Source organism: Desmodus rotundus, chromosome 1 (genome assembly GCF_022682495.2).
Source record: "Desmodus rotundus isolate HL8 chromosome 1, HLdesRot8A.1, whole genome shotgun sequence".
NCBI classification, from domain to species: Eukaryota; Metazoa; Chordata; class Mammalia; order Chiroptera; family Phyllostomidae; genus Desmodus; species Desmodus rotundus.
The window spans coordinates 169,836,227-169,859,274 of record NC_071387.1 but is presented as its reverse complement, the minus strand read 5'-3'; the positions used below and the strand labels follow the sequence as shown (position 1 = coordinate 169,859,274).

At 38.5% G+C, this 23,048-nt stretch overlaps 1 protein-coding gene and 1 pseudogene across 1 annotated transcript in view; both read left to right on the top strand.

Annotated features, from left to right (window-relative positions):
- Positions 1-531: 531 nt before the first annotated feature.
- SLC30A5 (solute carrier family 30 member 5) overlaps positions 532-23,048 on the top strand; it is a 35,559-nt gene continuing 13,042 nt past the window's right edge. Inside the window, exons 1-5 of the mRNA XM_053913066.2 lie at positions 532-905; positions 7,079-7,201; positions 8,307-8,373; positions 13,298-13,383; positions 16,281-16,368. Of these exons, the coding sequence (XP_053769041.1) occupies positions 814-905; positions 7,079-7,201; positions 8,307-8,373; positions 13,298-13,383; positions 16,281-16,368 (456 nt within the window). The 5' untranslated portion in view covers positions 532-813. The remainder of the gene's footprint in view (positions 906-7,078; positions 7,202-8,306; positions 8,374-13,297; positions 13,384-16,280; positions 16,369-23,048) is intronic.
- LOC112321236 (small nucleolar RNA SNORD115) lies at positions 17,446-17,517 on the top strand (annotated as a pseudogene).

Genomic DNA, 23,048 nt, shown 5'->3' with positions numbered 1-23,048 from the left:
CTCTTTATTTATATTCAAATTAAGGACAGTACTGTAAACTATTCATTATTTACACTGCTCCAAATCCCATTTTCTTTTCCAAATCCCAGTCCTCCAATTTCCTGAGTAAAAATAATTTATTGATTACTATATACCACTCACTGCTATACCATTAACACATATCCTCCCAAGAAAACTAAGATACAGATATTACTATTTCCATTTTACAGATAAGAAAATTGAGGTACAGAAAGTACCAAGTGACACAAATATTATTAAGTGGCAGGGTTGGGAGTCAAACCAAGACAGTCACAGGAAACCACGTTCCTAACTTTTTAGCACCAGAAAAAATCCCTTTGCTCCACAAGAATCCGCCGGCCTCCCGAAGGCCCACAGGCGGCGCTGCAGGGACAGGTAAGCGCGCCGGCGGGGTCGGTGGGCGAGGCGGATAGGAAACGGGGACGCGATTCGTCCCCCCGCAGTGGGAGGAGCCTCAGGCTCCGCAGAGGAGGCGAAAGTTCTGTTGTACGCAGGCGCGGCGCTGAGCACTCCCCCGGGAGTGAGGGCTGCTGGGCCCGATGACGTGTCCTGGCAACGTCCGCTCCGGTGCGCCTCCCGGGAACCCCGGGCCTCCGGAACTACCCGCGGCCTAGTCCCGACGTGGTTGTGCTTGTGAGCTGCTTCCGGGGGCGGCGGCGGCGGTCGGGCCTGCGGGGAACCCCAGCGGCCACTGTCATGGGAGAGTGACACGCCTGCGCCCGCGGTTCCGCGGCAGCGACCAGAAATGAGGAGGCCCCGCGGCAGGAGCAGCGGCGGCGGCTCCTGAGCCCCGGAATGGAGGAGAAATACGGAGGGGACGTGCTATCCGGCCCCGGCGGCGGCGGCGGCGGCAGCGGCCTCGGGCCGGTGGACGTGCCCAGCGCTCGGTAAGGGATTGATCCGCCTCCGCCTCCAGAGCCTCTCTCCCGACGTCTGCGCTCGCGGCCTCGCTCCCTCGCGGACCTGGACGGCGGCTGCCCCGGACTCCACCCGGGCGCGCGCGGGGACCGGCGTCCCTCTCGGCCCCTGGCAGCCCGGGACGCCCTCCTTGGTGGGGCGCGCGCCCTGGAGCCTCCGTCCTCGCTCGCTCGCTTCCAGGCTGCTCCTGGCTTCCGTTGGCTCCTCCGTTCGCGCTGCAGAATGAATGCTCTAAAACCCGGGAAGGTCCCGCTGGAACCGCCGGCTTTCAGGGCAGACCGTTAACCTTGGCACTGCCAAGCTCACGTGAGAGGTTTAAGGGGCGCGTTGGGGAGGCAACCCATTGATGCGTCTCTCTTCCTCCCTTACTCTCTGTAAAATCAATAAGCATGTCCTCGGGTGATGATAAAAAATATATTTATTGGACTATGGACAGTAGATTAAAGCATCATATTAAAGTTCTGGAGCTGGTAACCGACTTCGTAAGAGAAAGTCTATATGCTTAGTTCAGTTCACCTGAGAGGTTTTTCTGATTGAAGAGAAGTATTCCTGTTGGCTCTTTCTCCCTAAAATAGTAGTTCAGGGACTGCTTAACCCTTCTGACCTCTTCCTGCGTCAATTAGGGGAAGTCGTCACCTGTCTTCAGGCGAGCAAACCAGAGGACAGACCGAGGAACTGCGGTGTTCAGGTTAACTCCGCCCATCAAGAATCCAGCCGGTCATCTAGTCTTCTTTTCCTTCCTCGGATTGTTTTGTTAAATAAGAAATGTGTGCTCATTGTCCAGAAAGTTCAAACACTACAGAAATTCCGAGTAAAGAGCGCAAATTCCTCTTTAACCTCCAGCCAGTTGTCAGTGGACCTGGTACTGTCCTTTACTAGGCAATACCCCCATTGTCTCCCCCGCTCCAAGAGGTCAGTACAGCGACCACTTTCGAGTGTGCCCTTGACCTGCCCTGAGTTCTGAGGTGGTGTCAGAGATGCATGAAATATAGCCCAACAATTTGGCTGGAACTGGATTTCATTGCCTTCATTTTTTAATGAGGTTAAGGTTTCTCTTTCTTGAATACTTCCTTTGAGACTTAAGGGTTGTTTTGATAAATACTTTAAATATCGTATAAATAGCATTACTAACAACTAATTTGTGTGTGAATAAGAAAGAACACAGAATGCTGGAACAGACTTTAAATCAATTGCATTTTTGTAGTACAAATTTAATTTTCTCATCTACTTTGAGTAACTCATTGTAAATGACATACTGGATATTTACTGCGACATGACAATTAAGTGCAATAGGCAATTCTGGTCTGGATTTGGTGCTAGAGGGAGAAAATGCTGTAAAGGACAGTCTAGGTCAACTGACAAAACTGGACTATGGGCCTGGCCTGGTGGCTCAGTGGGTTAGAGCGTCATCCCATGCACAAAAGGTGTCAGGTTTGATTCCCGATCAGGACCACACCTCGGTGGCGGGCTCCTTCCCCTGTGGGGGTGCATTGGGAAGGCAACCCGTTGATGTTTCTCTCTTCCTCCCTTACCCTCTCTGTAAAATCAATAAGAATGTCCTCGGATGAAGATAAAAAACTGTATTTTTTGGACTATGGACAGTAAATTAAAAGTATCATTAAAGTTCCTGGAGCTGGTAACTGATGATTTTATAAGAGAATGTCTGTATGCTTAGAAAATACAGGTATTTAAGGGTAAAGGAGCATAATGTATGTACCTTAAATAAATAGTTCAGAAAAAAATTAAGTCTGTGTGTATTTAGAGAGAGATAAGGCAAATGGGACAATACATTAACAATTAGGGAATCTAGGTAAAGGGTATACTATTCCTGCAACTTTTCTGTAAACCTGAGGTTATTTTTGAATAAACAGTTTAAAATTATTATTTGCTCAAGAGCTTATTGTCTTAGATAGATGTGAGAAACAGTCCTTTGCTATCTTATTTGCATTATTTACTTAGCAGAACTGCCCTTCTATTGTAATTCATTGCACAATCCAATTCAACTCAGGACTGGTTGAATTTTTAATAGATTCCAGGTTGCAAGAGTTTTCCTTTATAAAGACTAAAAATCAATACTGCTTACAATCTGCAACAAAAGCTAATTGGAAAATCTTTTACTTGTGGATTTTTTATACATGAATTCACACATATGAATTGTTTTAAATGTTTCTGGTTTGGCATCTCTAATCCTCTGTAGAAAAAGGCAGAGGGTGACAGCCAGCATTTGTTGAGCTACTCTCATGTTCCAAATGCTTTGAGTATAGCATCTTACTTAACCTTTACCACAGAGCCACATACTAAATAGCAGTAATCTTGCTTCACAGATCATGAAACTAAGAATTGGAAAACTTAGGTAAGTTTCCCACAGTCACACACCTAATACCTGAACTGGGAGTCATTTATCCCAAACTCATGCATAGTACCTTCTGCATAATAAACACTTGAATATTTATTGAATTAATTGTATTTGAATTACATGGGGAAGGTTGGGGGTTTGGGTTTTTTTTTTTTTTTTTAATTTTTATTTTAGAGAGAGGAAGAAAGAGAAACATCAATCGTGCCCCAATTGGGGACTGAACCTGCAACCCAGGCATGTGTCCTGACTGGGAGTCGAACCGAAGACATTTCAGTTTGCATGATGATACCCAACCAACTGAGCCACACCAGCCGGGGCTCTTTGTTTGTTTGTTTTTTAAACTAGACAACTGAGCTGTTTCAAGTGGGCAAAGCCCAAGAAACAGGTTTGAACCCAAACCCAAATTTCAGTAATTCCAGGTTTACAGAGACCAGTGATAACCTTTGATGAGAGAGTTAATAGAAAATAAGGATTTTTAAGTTGGATTGAGGTGGATTAAGTTGGATTAAGGTGGATTGGTTCCCATCAGTTGCCCAGAGAGTTAATAAGTGGCTCAAGGGCCACTGCTCCTGTTCAAGAGCCTCCCTTTTCTCCCCCGCCCATTCCTTTTAGTAAATTAAGTTATTCATTGTTTCCCTCTGCAGTATGAACTAGGAATGTCTAGTTAGTGGTGTGTGTATGGTTACTTAGCCTTAGCTAGCATATCATTTTCAGCCCAATAGGAAGACTTCATTAATTGAGACTTTAAAAGTCAAAGTATCACCTTGACTGGTGTGGCTCAGTGGATTGAGCACTGGCCTGTGAACGAAAGGGTAGCTGGTTGGATTCCCAATCAGGTCACATGCCTGGTTTGTGGGTCAGGTCCCCTGTAGGGGATGCACAAAAAGCAACCACACATTGATGTTTCTCTCCCTCTCTCTCCCCCTCCCTCTCTCCCGCTCTGTGGACAAATAAATAAATAAAATCTTTTTTAAAAAAAATCAAAGTATCCAACTTTTGAAATTAAAAAGTAAATTTTCTAATTTAATATAGTAACAAAAGATCTTCAATATACATTATGTTAAAAGTCACATAACAATATCAAAATGTATACAATGTGAGTACATCCAAAGTATGTGTGTCCGTTCATAGAGACACAAAAGAAAAGCTTTGGAAGGATGTATATACCCAGTTAGTTACCAATGAGAGGAAATTGGGAATTATTTTATTTAAAACTTTGTAACAACTAGCTGCTTAGGAATTACTTTTGTAATCTCTTTCTTTTTAATTAAAAAGAGAATAAAGAAAATTGATGTCAGAAAGATTATTTTTTAGAGAGGGAGAGAAACATCAGTGTGTGGTTGCCTCTCGTGCGCCCCCTACTGGGGACCTGGCCTGCAACTCAGGCATGTGCCTTGACTGGTTCGCAGGCCCATGCTCAACCACTGAGCCACACCAGCCAGGCCTTGCTCCCATCTTGTTAAAACAAGTATAGTAAATATAATTTACCATTTCCTTAGTGACTTCTGGTCATATTGAACATAATCTGGTAAACTGGTCTTAAATACATCATTTCTTCAGTGGCTACTTTCTGGTGCTAGAGTTTTGCATATGCTGCTCTCTGTACTTTGAAACACCCTTTCCTTTTCCTTGCTTCAGAATTTCTAGTTAGTCCTTGTGTACACACTTACACATCTCAAACTTTAAAGGAAATCTTTGTTTTCCTAGTTAACAGTTACATAGTTGCTCCCATATCTAGTCCTTTAACACTGTTACTTACTTGGGCCACATAAATATTTCTTTTCCTGCCTATCTTTCTAAGACCTCAAGTCCTTGAGGACGGGGTCTCCTTAATGTATCTAATATCATATCTTGAATAGCACCTAGAAATGTGTTTAGTTGTAAGTAACCAAACTAAGAAAGCTTTAAACAGATAGGGACATATCCTTACATCAAAGAAACCAGGGTTTCCTGGTTTTGTTCAGCCTCTCAGTGGTACCATCTGGGACCAGATTCTTTACCTTTGCTCTCTGCCATCCTAAGTAGGGCTTTCATATTCAGGCTTGTAAAGTGTATAACATTTTTTAGATAACATTTTTTAGATAAGTTTTAGACAAAAGCCCTCCCTTGAAGGTAGGGGGACAAAGGGTGAAGGAAGTCGTTCTAGCTATATCTTGCCCTTTATCAGGAAGACGGAAGGCTATACCTGAAGGCATTCTGTCAGGCTTCCCTTGGGTCTCATTGGCCACATATGGTATCTAGCAGATAGTAAAGTATGCAAGGAATATTTGAAGAATGGCTAAATAGTCCCATGAGGGAAGTACAAGGCTCTTGGTGACATAAGATTTCCCAGACCGTTGTGATTTTTTAATGTACCTTTATTTTTCCTGGTCTATTTTTTCTTCCCTACCTCGTCGACAGTGTTGTTGTTCCCTGTATCCGTGTTTCTATACTGCTGCCTTATTTTTACACCTAGTCAGGAGCTTAAGGAGGTTTTGAGCTTTCCTCTACTTGATTTCATTCTTTTCTTTAGTTTGAATTTATGGCTGAGTTGCTGGTACTTCAAATTGCCAGAAGCTTGACAGCCTCTTATGTACTAACTTACTGTACAATATACAGGGTCCAGCAGAAGTAAGGCCTGCTTAAGTGTGGTTGGCAGGGTACTAATATGGTTGTAATAATTTATCGTTTTAATTTGAACATTTCACCTAACATGTCATATGGTGTGCTTGAGCATAATATTGTTATATTACAGAATTACATGCTTATGATTTTGTATAAAGATTTTGTAATAAAAAAGTGTTATTTGTGCTGGACCCTATATATTATTGTACTATATGTTACAGTATCACATAAGTATAATTGTAGACTTATTCTTTCATTTGGTAAATATTTGCTGCCACGACCAGTGTAGAGTGGGGGTTCCTGAGTGGGTCAGTGGGAGATGAAGAAAAGACACAGATAGTTTAAGGAAAAATGGGGACCAGGTGGGACATTGTCCTCTGATGGAGAGACAATGAGCCCTGAACATGGTTTTAGTGTTTATTTTATAGGGGTTGGTTAGATAAAGCTGAAGGACCTTTTACAAACCCATGGAGACGCTGCAGGCACAGATTGTTCCGTTCCCAGGCTATCTAACCGATAAATATGTCTTCTGCAAAAGTTACAGCACATTCAGCTGAAGCTTGCGGTTATCTATCTCCTGTTTAACCCCCTTAGGTTCCAGCTGTATGACGCCAGCCTTCACCGTCCTCCACAATTTGCTGAACACATTATGTCAGTCCCTGTGTTAGAAGCTGAATAAACAAAGGACTGCTAGCTCAACTGTTATTTGTATTGGCTAATTATGAATTGCTACCATGACCAGAGTATTTAATTAGCATTAATATAGTTAATTTACTTACATCTGTCTATATGACCTTTCTCTAGTTTAAATGGGCCAATATCTAAATCTTAGATTTTAATATACATTTTGTCTTTTGTATTTAAGATGATTTTATTCTTCATGTGGGACAATGTGCATGTGTAATTGGGAACAGTTTAGAAGATGGGAACCTTCAAAGCCTTTTGGGTGAACTTTGATTTTCTATGTGACATACTAAAAAGAGCATACTTGAGAGACATGGCCTTGACCCTAGCTAATTCTGTGGACTTCAACTTGCCTTGTTTGGGTTTGCTTCATTTTTGGTTTATGAATATTTATGGTTTGTATAATGACCCCACTACTTACATAATAAGAAAAAAAAGATTACAGAATTTCTTGTGATTTCAGTGATACCAAAACTTGTTTCTGCTTTTATTTTTCAGGTTAACAAAATACATTGTGTTACTGTGTTTCACTAAATTTTTGAAGGCAGTAGGACTTTTTGAATCATATGATCTCCTAAAAGCAGTTCACATTGTTCAGTTCATTTTTATATTAAAACTTGGGTGAGTGTGCATGGTTCTTTTTTTCTTACTGTTTTTTATTTCTTTGAAAATCCTTTTTAAACTGAGTATCTTTAGGAAATTTTACATAGAATATTAGAATATTCAATGTTAGCAGTACAAAGTGGTTGATTTTTTTAAAAGGGAAAAAAATTGTATTCTAATAGTTTGCCAAAACATAGATTTTACCTTAATTTGTGTTAATGAGGTTTTTACAAATTTCTGGTTTAATTGAAGACAGCTAGATTCTCATTCTGCTAAAGCAACAATCTGTTACAGTATCTCACATCAACTAGCCTCTGGAAAGCTCCATTGCACATGCCAGAGGGAATAAGAAGCAAGCAAATAATGTCTTAGTTTTTTTATAAAAATAGTTATGGCCTCACAGACTCCCGAAAAGGGTCACAGGGACTCTAGGGATTCCCAGGTCATAACCACTGGTGTAGTCCAACCTTCTGGCAGACACAGAATATTACCGGAGACTTGTCTTAGCAGGGACATTCCCTATTTTCTAAGTTAAACCATGCTGAGTTATGTTCACTGCATGTTGCCCTCATAGTACAGCACGCTCATATGGTATAAATTTTATATTATTCTTCATATAATAAGAAATTCTCTCCAAATAGAGAGTCTCTGGACCTTGACATTGATAGTGATCATCTTCTGTGTTAACAAAAATCTGTTAAAGTGCTGGGAAGTGTAATTTTAGTAATAATTATGGAAAGTGATACTTGACTAGGAAATTTTAAGCACTATTTGCATGCATTTTTATATAACTATTTTGGGAGTGTGAAAGGTGAGAACATATAATCAGTACTTTATTCATTTCTATTATTTCAAGATTTGTTATTACTAAATATCAGAGAAGATTAAGATTATTTTCTTTGGTATTTCAAAGTATAAAAAAAAATTGAGACTCCTTTTCTTTCATGGCTTGTGAACTGTTCAGAAGGCAATTACAAAAGAAGAGGTCCCAAAGTGTTCTCTAGTATAATTTCTTTAGAGGTTAACACTTTCAAGTGCTATTATTTTTGTCTAAATAAGTGTCTTTACTTAAATACACCTTGTATATAAGTTTGATTTAATATTAATTTTTCAATATTCACAGGACTGCATTTCTTATGGTTTTGTTTCAAAAGCCATTTTCTTCTGGAAAAAGTATTACCAAACACCAGGTGAGTTTTTAGCAAAGAGTTTTTTTCCTAGGTGCTTCCCATTTAGTGAGCCAGATGGTAGTCCTCTTTCCTTGATCAGGGTTATGTAACAAATAATTTACGTGCAAAGCAGAACATTTCCAGATTAGCTTGTCTATTCAGAATTTCAGCTTCAAGAATGAACTGTAGGAGACTTCTGGTCAAGATGGAGGTGTAAGTAGACATGCTTTGCCTTCTTGCACAACCACAGAGAGAATTACAACTAAACCTCAAAACAACACCCATAACTGTCAGAAAATCAAACTGTATGGAAGTCCAACAACTATGGATATAAAGAAGCCAAATGCATCCATACGGGTAGGAGGAGCAGAGATGCAGAGAGTCAGGGAGACACAATGTGGCATGGAGAGACAGCAGTGGAAGGGGTGTTCCCTCATTCATGTGTGGTGGATAAAAATTGGAAGGGATACCTTGGGAGTGAGCAATCCCAGCAAGACTGCATAGCCCAGGATTCCAGTGCCAGGAAGATAAATCCCTATAACTTCTGGCTGTAAAAATCAGTAGGAGTTGGGGCAGTGAAAGAAACTGCTGGATTTTCAGGAGACTCTGCTTAAAGGGCCCACACGGTCTTAGAATGTACACACACCCACCCACTCTGGGATTTGGCACCAGGGCAATAGTTGGAAGGGCTCCAGTAGTGTAGGGGGAGTGGATGAAGTGACTGGAAACAGGGTGAGTACTGGGCAAACCTCCAGAAGCCAGGCAGTGGCACTCTCCCCTCTCCAAAGCCTCCCCCCACACAGAGCCACAAAGCAGTGATACGGGTTGTCCCACCCTGGCAGTTACCTAAGGCTTTGCCCCAAACAATTTACAGATGCCTTTTCTGAACAGGCTACTAAGACAGTGAGTCAAAGCAGCTCTACCTAATACATAGACAAACACAGGGAGGCTGTCAAATTGAGGAGACAAAAAATATGTCCTAAATGAACAGAATAAAACCCCAGAAAAAGAACTAAGTGAAATGGAACTAACCAACCCATCAGATGCAGAGTTCAAAACACTGGTGGTCAGGATGCTCAAAGAAGTCATTGAGTGCAGCAACAACACAAAGGAAGAAATGAAGGTTACACTAAGTGAAATAAAGAAAAATCTAGAGGGAACCAACAGTGAAGGGCACAAAGCCAGATTCAAATCAATGATTTGCAATATAAGAAAGAAATAAGCATTTCACCAGAACAGCAAGAAGAAACAAAAATTCAAAAAAACAAGGATAGTATAAGAAGCCTCTGGGACATTTCCAAATGTACCAACATCCAATTCATCAGGAAGCCAAAAGGAGGAGAAAAAGAGAAAGAAATTGAAAACTTATTTGAAAAAATAATGAAAGAAAACTTCCCTAATTTGGTGAAGGAAATAAACATACAAGTCCAGGAAGCACAGAGATTCCCAAACAAGTTGGAGCCAAAGGGGGCCACACCAAGACATGTCATAATTTAAAATACCAAAGGTTAAAGATAAAGAGAGAATCTTAAAAGCAGCAAGAGAAAAGCAGAGTTAACTCCAGAGGAGTTCCCATAAGACTCTCAGCTGATTTCTCAAAAGAAGCTTTGCAGGCAAAAGGGGCTGGAAAGAAGTATTCAACGTGATGGAAAGTGAGCACGTACATCCAAGATTACTCTGTCTAGCAAAACTATCATTTAGAATGGAAGGTCAGATAAAGTGCTTCACAGACAAGGTGAAGCAAAAGGAGTTCATCATCACAAAATCATTGCCACATGAAATGTTAAAGGGACTTATTTAAGAAAAAGAAGATCAAAACTAAGAACATCAAAATGACAACAAATTCACCACTATCAACAACTGAATCTGAAACAAAAACAAAAACTTGGGGACTTAACAGCCAAGATGGAGGCATAGGTAGATATTTGCTTCCTCACACAACCAAAGGAAGGGCAACAAATTTAAACATAAAAAGCAACCAGAACTGCCAGGAAATCAAACTGTATGGAAGTCCAACAACCAAGAAGTTAAAGAAGAAACGTTCCTCCAGACTGATAGGAGGGACAGGGACGAGCAGCCAGAGTGGAGGGGACATGTGGCAAGCCAGCAGCTGTAGGATGGGGAGGGCAAGGCAGCAGCTGGTGAAGTGGGCGGTCCCACATTCACATGTGGATAAGCCAGGAGGAACAACTGGGGAGCAAGACAGACCATGCAACCCAGGGTTCCAGTGCAAGGAAACTAAAGCCTCAAAACCTCTGGCTGTAAAAACCTGTGGGGGTTGCAGTGGCAGGAGAAATGACCAGCCTCACAGGGGAGTTCACTGGAGAGACCCACAGGGTCCTAAAACATAAACAAATTCACCCACCTGGGGAATCAGCACCAGAAGGTCCCAATTTGCTTGTGGCTAGTGGGGGAAGTGACTGAAAGCCAGTCGAGAGCCATGCAAGCTGCACTGTTCCCTCTCTGACCCTTCCCTCCTTATACAGCACCACAATTGCCCAGCCCCGGCAAATACCTAAAGCTCTGCCCCTTAAAATGTAACAGGTGCGCCAAGACAAAGAAAAGTGGCCCAAATGAAAGAAGAGATCAAAACTCCAGAAAAAGAACTAAGAGATGAGATAGACAACCTATCAGATGTAGAGTTCAAAACACTGGTAATCAGGATGCTTGCAGAAATGATTGAGTACGGATGCAAAATAGAGGAAGAAGTGAAGGCTATGCAAAGTGAAATATAGGAAAATATACAGGGAGCCAACAGTGACAGAAAGGAAACTGGGACTCAAATCAATGATTTGGAACAAAAGGAAGAAATAAACATTCAACCAGAACAGAATGAAGAAATAGGAATTCAAAAAAAATGAGGAAAGGCTTAGGAACCTCTGGGTCAACTTGCAATGTTCCAACATCCAAACCATAGGGGTGCCCAAATGAGAAGAGGAAGAGCAAGAAATTGAAAATTTACTTGAAAAAATAAGGAACACTTCCCAGTCTGGTGAAGGAAATGGTCTTCCAGGAAGTCCAGGAATCTCACAGAGTCCCAAAGAAATTGGATCCAAGCAAGAACACACCAAGACACATCATAATCATATTCTGCAAAATTAAAGATAAGGAGAGAATCTTAAAAACATTGGTAGGTACAAAATAGACAGGGGGAGGTTAAAAATAGTATAGGAAATGGGGAAGCCAAAGAACTTACATGTACGATCCATGGACATGAACTAAGGGGGAGGAATGCTGGTGGGAGGGTGCAGGGCAGAGGGGGACAAAGGGGAGAAAAAAATGGGACGACTGTAATAGTGTAATCTATAAAATATACTTGAAAAAACTAAGCAAACAATCAGAACAGGAACAGAATCGTAGATATGAAGATCATTTGGAGGATTATCAGCTGGGAGAGGGAAGGGGGAGAATGGGTGAAAAGGTACAGGGATTAAGAAGTATAATTGGTAGGTACAAAATAGACGGAGATGTTAAGAATAGAATAGGAAATGGAGACACCAAAGAACTTACATGCACGATTCATAAACATGAACTAAGGTGGAATTTGCTGGAGGGAAGAGCAGTACTTTGCAGAGAGGGGCAAAGAGAAAAAAAATTGGGACAACTGTAATAACATAATCAAAATAATTTTTTTTGAAAAAATGAACTATAAAGCGCTAAGATAATGGGATGTTTACAAATGCAAAAGAGGGTAGAAAATTTTTAAAGCATGCATATAATTATTTTCTTTAGTACAGGATCCTTATTCTGAAAGATTTACAAATCAGACATGTAGACATGCATGCCCCAGAGTGTAATACAAATGTCATCGGGAGGCAGATAGAGCATAGGGGTTAAAAATGAGGCCTCTGGAGTCAGATAAATTCATTTAGTGTCCTACTTACTAAATCTTTTTTTGAGCAATAATGTTCTCATCTGTTAAATGGAGATAATAATACCTCCTTTCCTTAGGAATAAATGAATTAATACATCTAAAGTTCTTAAAATAGTGCCTGGTATATAGTGAGTATGCAATACATATAATAGTAGCTGTCACCCTCATCATCATTATCATTATTATTTTTAGGTATCTGAGGTTCAAGATGCATACCGGAAATGTCCTTCATTCTGTGTAATCTTCTAACATCATCACCTGTTTGGATAGCAGCTATACTCTACTAGATGTTTGCTTTATGCCATAACTTGGAAACCTGTGCTGTTATTTTGTATTAGAATGACAAATTTAAGTACAATACCTCTGTTTTAGAGGCCAAAGACATTTTTAAAAGTATGATTAATATTTTGAACACCATCTCAACTTTTTTTCCTCTCTTTTCAAATAATTCAAGCACTAAATATTCCTGATGGAAAAGAATTTAAAGACCAGTCCTGGCCAGGTAGCTCAGTTTATTAGAGTGTTGTCCGGATGCACCAAAGTTGCAGGTTCAATCCCCAGTTAGCACACATACAAGAAACAACCAATAAATAAGTGGAACAACAAATTGATTCTCTCTCTCTCTCTCTCTCTCTCTCTCTCTCTCTCTCTCTCTCTCTCCCCCTCTCCCTCTCCCTCTCCCTCTCCCTCTCCCTCCCTCCCTCCCTACCCCATTCCTCTCTCAAGTCAATAATTTTTTTTTAATTTTTAAAGAATTTAAAGACTAAGACGTTAAATGTCCCTAGCAAACTAGTGAGAAACTAATGGAGGGAAAAAACAAAATTGTACTGTATAGAAAAAGATTTCAAGAGTTAACATACAGGAATACAGAAAGTGGAAAACAGAATGCTGCCTTGCAAATGCAAATTCAGTCAAGGGATCTTAACACTTTCTGTTTAATTTAAAAATATGTAATTATTTAGCCTCTAAAATTTTGTTACCATTATTTTCTTATGTGTATTATTTAAGATTTTCAGATATTTAGCAAAACATACATGACTGAAATTTTTAATATTTTGTTTTCATTTATAGTGGATCAAAATATTTAAACATGCAGTTGCTGGGTGTATCATTTCACTCTTGTGGTTTTTTGGCCTCACTCTTTGTGGACCACTAAGGTAAATAAAAATGCATGTTTTGAATGTTTGTTTATATTTCTTTTTAATATTAGTTTTGTTCCATTAGATTTTATGTCAGATATTTGTGTCAAATTATGTACAAATGCTTCTGTGATTTCCATAGCATTGGGTACAGCTCAACAAATTATATATAAATATATTGAGTACCTGTTTAGTTTGTAGGCTGATTTTTTGGTGAATGCCATTAACATATTATTCATGATCTGCAATAGATATTTCACTAGTTAGAATCCAGACAGTTTCAGAAAATATTTGGCATAAGTGGATTTTTTTTAATTTTTCATGGGTGATCCTTTTCAGCAGCTGATTTTAGTAATTAAAAGCTCTGAAGTGGTAAATAAAATCAACCAATAAGGAAGAGAGCAAAATCTTTAAAAACTTGTTTTAACACAAACTCTGAAAGTATTTTAGTGCCCACAGAAAATTCTTAAAAGATACGGTTGTAAACAAATGTCTTGGGAGTAGTGTGTCAATACTGAGATTAAAGATGAAGTAACTCTTATTTCATATTCCTCTAGATCAATATAGAGTAACCTTTTTATGTAAAGGGGCCAGTTTGGGGGGAAAGTGCTTAATTACAGGCCACTTAATAAGAATTGTAACATGGGCAACTGCATAAGCATTATTTTAATATTTCTCCATCTCTAAAGGGTTTTAGTTGTTGAATAAAAGCATAAGAAAAAGTACCTTGCCATTAATGAGGGGGAATATGAGGATGAGATGTAAGGAGTAAGGTGAAGGGTGTTCAAAAGAATCTGGCTTGGAAGAGTGGCATGACAGAGTAGAAAGTGATAGGTGGGAAATGCTTTGCGAAAAGTCCTTTCCCCTCTCCCAGCCAATAGAACTTCTGGGTTTGGGTCCCTTTGGGTTGTTCACACTAAACTTTGTCAGATGCGTAGTGTGCATAAATTTAATTGTCACATTCCTGTCCATGACAACACTGCATTCTGGAGTGGTGAGAAAGCTGGCTGCAATTTCTCAGCTTGGGGAGCACTTTTTCAGTTTATGCTTGAGTATGATTGGTGGTATTGCGTGTCTTCTCTAATTTTTTAAATTTCTTACTCATTATGTTTTTGTCTATACATTACTAAATCACTGTCCCTATGTGTTAGGATAGGGAAGGAAGGGGAAAAATTCTTAAATTCTACTTCTGCCCTTACAACCCCTCACACCAGTAGCTCCTCTGCCAGCACTGCCCCTCTCATTCTTTTACTGAAACCATCACACAATTTCTTGATTTAAGACTGCTTTGGTGTTTCATAGGCTGTCTTCATTTAGTACTATTCTACTGATATATTTATTTTCTTAAATTTTAATCTCTCAAATATTAATAGGACTAAAATTATCATTGTGTTATGTTCTCCTTACAGGTTTTAGGGTAAAGAGGAAAAAATGAAAAAATTTTAATAAGCAGCTGAAAATCTGTTACTATTTAAATCTTGCAGGCTCCCTTTGGCTGGTGATAATGTTTCTTAATTTTTTTTTAATTTATACTTATAAAAGAGTAAATAAAAATAAATATGTTCAAATAATAAAATAGCCCTTGCTGGTGAGGCTCAGTGGCTTGAGTGCTGGCCTGTAAATTGAAAGGTCGCCAGTCCAATTCCCAGTCAGGGCACAAGCCTGGGTTGGGGGCATGCAAGAGGCAACCAGTCTATGTTCCTCCCTCTCTCTTTCTTCCTCCCTTCCCCCCCATCTAAAATTAAATAAATCTAAATAATAATAAAATGAACATTCATCTATTTAACCCCCAAGCCCCAAAATAAAACCTCACCAGTCAGTACCTTTGAAGCTTCCTGATTGTATCCCCCCCTCCTCTTACCATTGGATGTAGTAACCAGCATTTTAAACTTTGGTTTTTATCCTCTTGATTTTCTTCATAGTGTTACCATATATGTACGTATTTCTTTTATTTAATGTTTAACTTTGCAAGCTTTTTACTTTATATAAATCCACTGCATGTATTTTTTATGGCATACCTTTTACATTCACTGTTACGCTTGAGATTTGCCCATTTTGATGCACATAGCTTGTGTGTGTCTGTGTGTGTGATTCATTCATTTTTATGGCAATTTTTTGAAATATAATTCACATACCATAAAATTCCCTTTTTGTTTTAGTCCATTGGGCCGCTGTAACCAAATACCATAGATTGTCTCATAAACGACACATTTATTTCTCAGTTATGGAGGCTGAGAAATTCAAGATCAAGGTCAGGCAGATTCAGTGTCTACTGATGGACTGCTTCCTGGTTCATAGACAGCTCTCTTTTTGCTGTAACCTCACATGGTGGAAGGAGCAAGGGAGCTCTCTTTTATAAGGACACTAATCCCATTCATGAGGGCTCTACCTTCATGACCTAAGCCCTCCCAAAGGCCCACCTCCAGGTACATTAGGGGTCAGATTCAACATATCATTGGGCAGTGGGAGGACCACACAGACATTTAGGCTATAACACTTTTAAAGTGTACAATTCTGTGCTTCTTAATATATTCATGGAATTTCATTCATTCTTACTGTTGTATAATAGTCCACTAAATCAATATATTCTAATTTATATCATCCACTGTCTTATCAGTGGGCAGATTATTTCAGTTTTATACTTATAAGACACTTGTATCTTACAAGTATTTCCTGGTTCACAAATACAAGAAATCTGTAAGTAGTATTGTTTGTTATTTGTAGTTTCGGTCTTTCTAAGATAGGTAGGTAGGTAGGTAGGTAGATAGATCGATCTCAACATATTTTCCAGAGCAGTTTACCTATTTATTTTTCTCATGAAATAAAGGAGAAATGTTTCTTTCCTTTTACTGTAGTTGAATTAATGCTTTTTGATAAGATCAGACTTCATGAATGATAATGTTTTATTTTTGTAGGACTTTGCTGCTATTTGAACACAGTGATATTGTTGTCGTCTCACTACTCAGTGTTTTGTTCACTGGTTCTGGAGGAGGACCAGCAAAGGTAGTATTTTCCATTATTGGCTACTCGAAAATTGAAAATATGCATGTGAAATGTTATCCAAAGCAATAAAATAGTATAGTATCTTTTATCATATGAAAGAATGCAGGGGCTTTTTCTACTAATTTTTAATTTTTCCTACAACTTTTTTGTTTTTTACTTTTTGACATCATTTTATATTCCTAGGCAGCTGCATAAATAGTGGAGTGGTCTTAGTGCCCTTCACTCAGTTTCAGTAGCAACTTCTTACCCAACTCAATTGAACCATCAAAACCAGGAAATTGACATTGGTACAATCCATAGACTTTATTCAGATTTCACCAATTTTAAATACGCCCGTTTGTGTGCACGTGTGTGTGTGTTTATGCACAGTCATGTAACCACCAGCAAAATCAAGATACAAAACATCTCCCTCATGCTGTACCTGAACCCGTTAACCACCTCATTTTTAATCCCCTTACATCATTTTTAGAAAATACCTAACAACTTATTATATTTAAAATCTCATGAACATTTTTTTGATGAATATCTATACAACATTTTGCCAACTAGGTATCCCTATTCATCTTAAATAATTTAAGTGTTATCCCTCTTTTGGTAAATGAGTCATCAATCTAATTCCAAACTCTTACGACGACAGTGTTTTTATTTACAAAATTAAATGTTTCCTGTGCATGGTGCATTATTCTAGGTATAGGGGAAAGGAAAAATAAAGACAGATAAAGTACAGTAGTCCTTTAGACTTTCAGACTGAGTAGTGGAGACAGATGAATAAAATAAAGTAAACAAAACAACATGCCAAGTAGAACAGAGTGAAAGACTGGATTTCACATTGGATCATTAGTACTAAAGCATATGGCACTATTTAAGCTTTTCCCCCTCACTCATAGAGTACTCCAAAATAAACATCAAGTGAATTGAAGAATTTGGTGGAAAATATTTATAAAAACATAGTATAAAATATAGATGGAGAAAAATATAATAAAGATTAAATAAAAATTAAAAATTAATTTAAAAGATACATATATATAAGTAAAACTAATCTATGGGCAGAGAAGAACTTTCTAAGCATAAAAGCAGTGGAAAAAAAAAACAGTCCTGAAGAGAGATGATGACTTAAAAATCATACTCAGTAGGATTAGGCTGAGGCCAAAAAAAAATCACAAAGTCACTTTGTAAGGTATATAAATGTCTAATCACTGTGTTATACACCTGAAACTAATATAATACTTTATGCCAACTGTAATTGAAAAATAAATTGAAAAAAAAAATTTTTTTAAATCATGAAGGGAAAATTCAATACATTGGACTTCATGATGATTACAAGCTTCTGTATGACAGAATTCATTGTGCAAACAACAAACTAATAGCAACAAATTGCCACACATAAAAGCTTTACATTTCATTAAAATATAAATCCATTAAGAGAAACAATTAAAATCTTCAATAGAAATGAGCCAACAGGGAAAAAACGTTCACAAAAGAAGTACAAAGGACTGAAGACATTTTGAAAAAACATACTTTGCCACCTACCTAGCTGCATGGGTCAGTTGGTTGAGTGTCCGTGCACAAAAAGGTTGTTGGTTTGGTTTTCTCCCAGGTTGGGGTGAGTGCAGGAGGTAACCAATCGATGTTTCTGTCTCTCTAAAAAATTAGAATGTGTCCTTGGGTGAGAATAAAACAACAACAAAAACTTTTGCTATACCAATAATCAGAAATGAGAGTATAGATTTTGCATATCCTCTCATTAGTGTCAATGATGAACCTCAGCATTTATCCAGGTATCTACGTTTTTTTCCTTTGGTTATGACTAAAGAACTACAAAACTCTCACTTGCCCTCTTTGTTAATAAAAGATTAGATTATAGTGTCCATATTTGAGTGATGTTGATGTTGCCATATCCTGATTCAATGAAAATTACAAAATTTTAAATTGTGTGGTTTATATATACTGACTTTTGTCAAAATATCTACCAAAATAATTGAGTAATGAATAGAATAGGATCCTCACTTTTCGTTTTAAATTTTTATTTAATGGAAGTATCTAGTATTATACCTATAAATTTGTAAATATAGAATGTATAATAATGCTATTTACATTGTTTTTGTACTCCAAATTCTGAAGTATTTGCATGAACTAAGCTAATATGTCCTTTCTACAATGTTCTTTTGTCAAAATCCTTCCCCTGGAATGAGAACATAAAAAGTTTATCAGCTTTTAAGTGCCTTACACCTTTCCTAGATACTAGAAATAACTTTGCTAATTTTCTTTTTTTCCCCCCCGTACACCAAAAGAAATTTTATTGAAGTATAGATTACTGGTTATTTAAAAATACATGGGAAAAGACAAAAATACAAAGAAATTATCATACAACTGATTTCTAAAGTCAATATTCTTGAAATACAAAACAGTGATCATTACCCCCAAAAGTCAGTTTATTGAAACATTGATTTTTAAGTTGGTCTATAACTCTTTTACTCAATTTTGTTTACAAATGTTACTGGGTTTTTTCAGTTTCTCCCCATAATCAGAATTTTGGTTTTTGGACATATTTATTTCTCAAAGTTGTATATATTTATTTCTTGTAATTGCAGCAACTATGGGAAGTTTCTCTAAGTCACAGGAATTCAGTATGGTTGCTGCTTTGGAAATAGTTACCATATTGGGTTATCTACACAAAGACTCATGTATTGAAAGTCAAAATACTATTGGGTAAAGTATGAAGATTGAGAGCAGGAGGACTAAGAAAAGATGCTATTATCTCTTACTGCAGATATGCTTAAAAAAAAAGCCTCCATTATTTACTTTGGTCAGTATGTACTATTTATGTACTATTATGCCTCCATTATGTACTATTGCTAGAAAAGCAGTTGCTGCCAGACCACAGGTTGGCTATATGGTTATCCATTTTACATTTACTTTTCTGAAGAGTGGCAGACTTTAAAAATTAGATTGCTCAATCAAAGAAGCAGAGACTTTTAAATTACCATATACTTTAACTGTGTAAAATAAATTATTTTCTGAAATAGTTTAGCAGCCTTGTGTCTGCAAAGGCATCAAAACCCACTTTGTTTCAAAATTAGAAGGCTGACTCAGAGACTGTTTGTAAGATGCCTAGCTGTCTTCTATCACCAAGCAGTCATGAAAGTGGATCTTCATAAACTCAGTAACTTTATAAATGTAAAAATAATCTTATCCATCAACATACAATGTTGAGCCAACAAAATGAAAAAAAGTACATTCATAAAGTAGAAATTGGTTTTTATAGAAAAAGATGGTACATATATCCTTTTATGTAACACAAGAGGAATATATATGTAGTAAAAGCAATCTACAATAAACTTGTAAAGAGGTGATTTTGATTTACGTATAAGTCAGCTTAAACTAACCAGACTGAATGATTGGAAAGTTTCTTCTAAAATAAAGCCCATTTGTTATAAGCTAAGGTGGTCTTAATTTCTTACAAATCTCCTATTTTCTTGGATTTATCTACTACACCCTCACTTTATAGCCATTTAATTTATAAGCTGGGCCTTCCCAGTCTGCCCATAAAGCCTTGTCAGAAATATACCAGATGCATTAAACACAGGCATCCTCTACTAAAAATCTGCACTTCAAAACAGCATATGACAAACCAGCAATAGGCTCTCCAATGTAAATACCTCTCATTTCAAACCATCAGAGAAACAGTGCAGTTTACTAACCACTCCTTCATTACAGGCAACTCAGTAGCTATAAAAGGTTTTCTTTAGTTTCAAAACCTGTCGATACTTGTTAATTCCAAAGATCCAAACACCATGTAGCTGTGGCATTTTGGGAATTAGCACTCAGGAGAGAAGCTGTGTTTAGGATGAAGTGAGTTTGATCATAGTTCGTATAGAAACTTGCCAGAAAAAATAGCATTATTGGAGAAATTGTGAAAAACTTCCATGAAGATGTAAACTGTACTCAATAATTAAGTTGTTCCCAATGAGTGAGGAGCCTGCCTTGCTTTTCCCTGGTCAGTAGTCTCAAAAGGTGTTTCTTTTACAGCATGCAAAAACATATACATACCCAGATTATGTATAACATTTCTTAAGTTCCAAACAACAGGAACACTGAAGAAGGGAATACTAAATAAGACAATATGGAGACTTCGGCCAAGATGGAGGTGTAGATAGACACACTGTGCCTCCTCGCACAACCAAAAGAAGGACAAAAACAACTTAAAAACAAAAAACAACCACAACTGACAGGAAATTGAACTGTTTGGAAGTCCAACAACCAGGGAGATAAAGAAGAAACATTCATCCAGACCGGTAGGAGGGGCAGAGACGGGCAGACGGGGCAGAGAGGACTCGTGGCAAGGCAGCAGCTGGAGGACCAGGTGATGTGGTGGATTGTGGAGCCGGGTGGGCAAAGCTGCAGCTGGCTGGCGAGGCAGCAGCCGGTAGACAGGGTGACAGACCCTGCAACCCAAAGTTCCAATACACGGAAATAGTCTCAAACCACTGACTGAAAACACCTGTGGGGGTTGAGACAGCAGCAGGAGAAACTCCCAGCCTCACAGGAGAGTTCATTGGAGAGACCCACAGGGGCCTAGAACATGCACAAGCCCACCCACTCGGGAAGCAGCACCAGAAGGGCCCAATTTGATTGTGGGTAGCGGAGGGAGTGACCGAAAACTGGCAGTGTGGAGCAAGCACCATTGCTCCCTCTCAGACCCCTCCCCCACATACAGCATCACAGAGCAGTGACCAGCGTTACCCTACCCTGGTGAATACTAAGGTTCTGCCCCTTTACATAACAGGCACACCAAGACAAAAAAATGGCCCAAATGAAAAAACAGATCAAAGCTCCAGAAAAAATACAACTAAGCAACAAAGAGATAGCCAACCTATCAGATACACAGTTCAAAACACTGGTAGTCAGGAAGCTCACAAAATTGGTTGAATTTGGTTGCAAATTAGATGAAAAAATGAAGGCTATACTGAGAGAAACAAAGGCAAATGTACAGGGAACCAATAGTGACGGGAAGGAAACTAGAACTCAAATCAACAGTGTGGACCAGAAGGAAGAAAGAAACATCCAACCAGAAAAGAATGAAGAAACAAGAATTCAAAAAAATGAGGAGAGGCTTAGGAACCTCCAGGACAACTTTAAACATTCCAACATCCAAATTATAAGGGTACCAGAAGGAGAAGAGGAAGAGCAACAAATTGAAAACTTATTTGAACAAATAATGAAGGAGAACTTCCCTAATCTGGGAAAGGAAATAGACTTCCAGGAAGTCCAGGAAGCTCAGAGAGTCCCAAAGAAGCTGGACCCAAGAAGGAACACACCAAGGCACATCATAATTACATTCCCCAAGATGAAACAGAAGGAGAGAATCTTAGAAGCAACAAGAGAAAAGGACACAGTCACCTACAAGGGAGTTCCCATAAGACTGTCAGCTGATTTCTCCAAAGAGACCTTACAGGCAAGAAGGGGCTGCAAAGAAGTATTCCAAGTCATGAAAGGCAAGGACCTACATCCAAGATTGCTCTATCCAGCAAAGCTTTCATTTAGAATGGAAGGGAAGATATAAAGTGCTTCTCAGATAAGGTCAAGTTAAAGGAGTTCATCATCACCAAGCTCTTATTATATGAAATGTTAAAGGGATTTATCTAAGAAAAAGAAGATAAAAAATATGAACAGTAAAATGACAGCAAACTCACAGTTATTAACAACTACACCTAAAACAAAAACAAAAGCAAACTAAGCAAACAACTAGAACAGGAACAGAATCACAGAAATGGAGATCCCATGGAGGGTTATTAACAGGGGAGGGGGAGAGAGGGGGAAAGGTACGGAAAATAAGTAGCATAAATGGTAGGTAGAAAATAGACAGGGAGAGGGTAAGAGTAGTACAGGAAATGTAGAAGCCAAAGGACTTCTATGTATGACCCATGGACATGAACTATAGTGGGGGAATGTGGGAGGGAGGGGGTGTGCAGGATGGAGTGGAGTGAAGGGGGAGAAATGGGACAACTGTAATAGCATAATCAATAAAATATATTTTTAAAAAGACAGTATGAAGCAAGCCAACTCCCAATGACACTCTCCCAATGTCAGCCACATACCCCAAGATTTGGACTCACCTCGCTGTAGGCAACCCCAACATTCATGTTTGTTCCAATGCCCCCACTCTGGGCAGCTGACTCAGAGGAAGACCCACTTGGTAGCCACGGTGTCTCCTCAAGACCAAATCACTTTGCTAATTGTCTTGACATGCCCTCTTAATTTTTTTCCCTGGAAGAGTGATAACTAGGATATTATTGTAAATTAATTGTCCTTTCTACCACTTACATGTTGTAGAATAAAATAAGTTCTTATTAATTATTCTTTACCTACTTGGGCTTTTCAACCAGAAGCACAGTAACATTAGCAAAGATAATTCTGTAAACAATAACCGTGTGTGCATGGTAGCAACATGGCTAGCCATATTATGAAGTAGGCAATGGAAGTTGTCATTATTATGTGTCTCAAATACCCTTAAAATATCCTGCAGAATTTATTAAAGCTCTTTTATCTTAGTGTTAATACTGCAAAGTTATATTGTAAGGGCTCTAATGTCATGTTGTTTTACTTTAAATGTTTATTTGCAAAAAAAAATTTCATCATTTGTATAATCGTAGTTCTAGAAATCAATTCTTGAAAAAGCC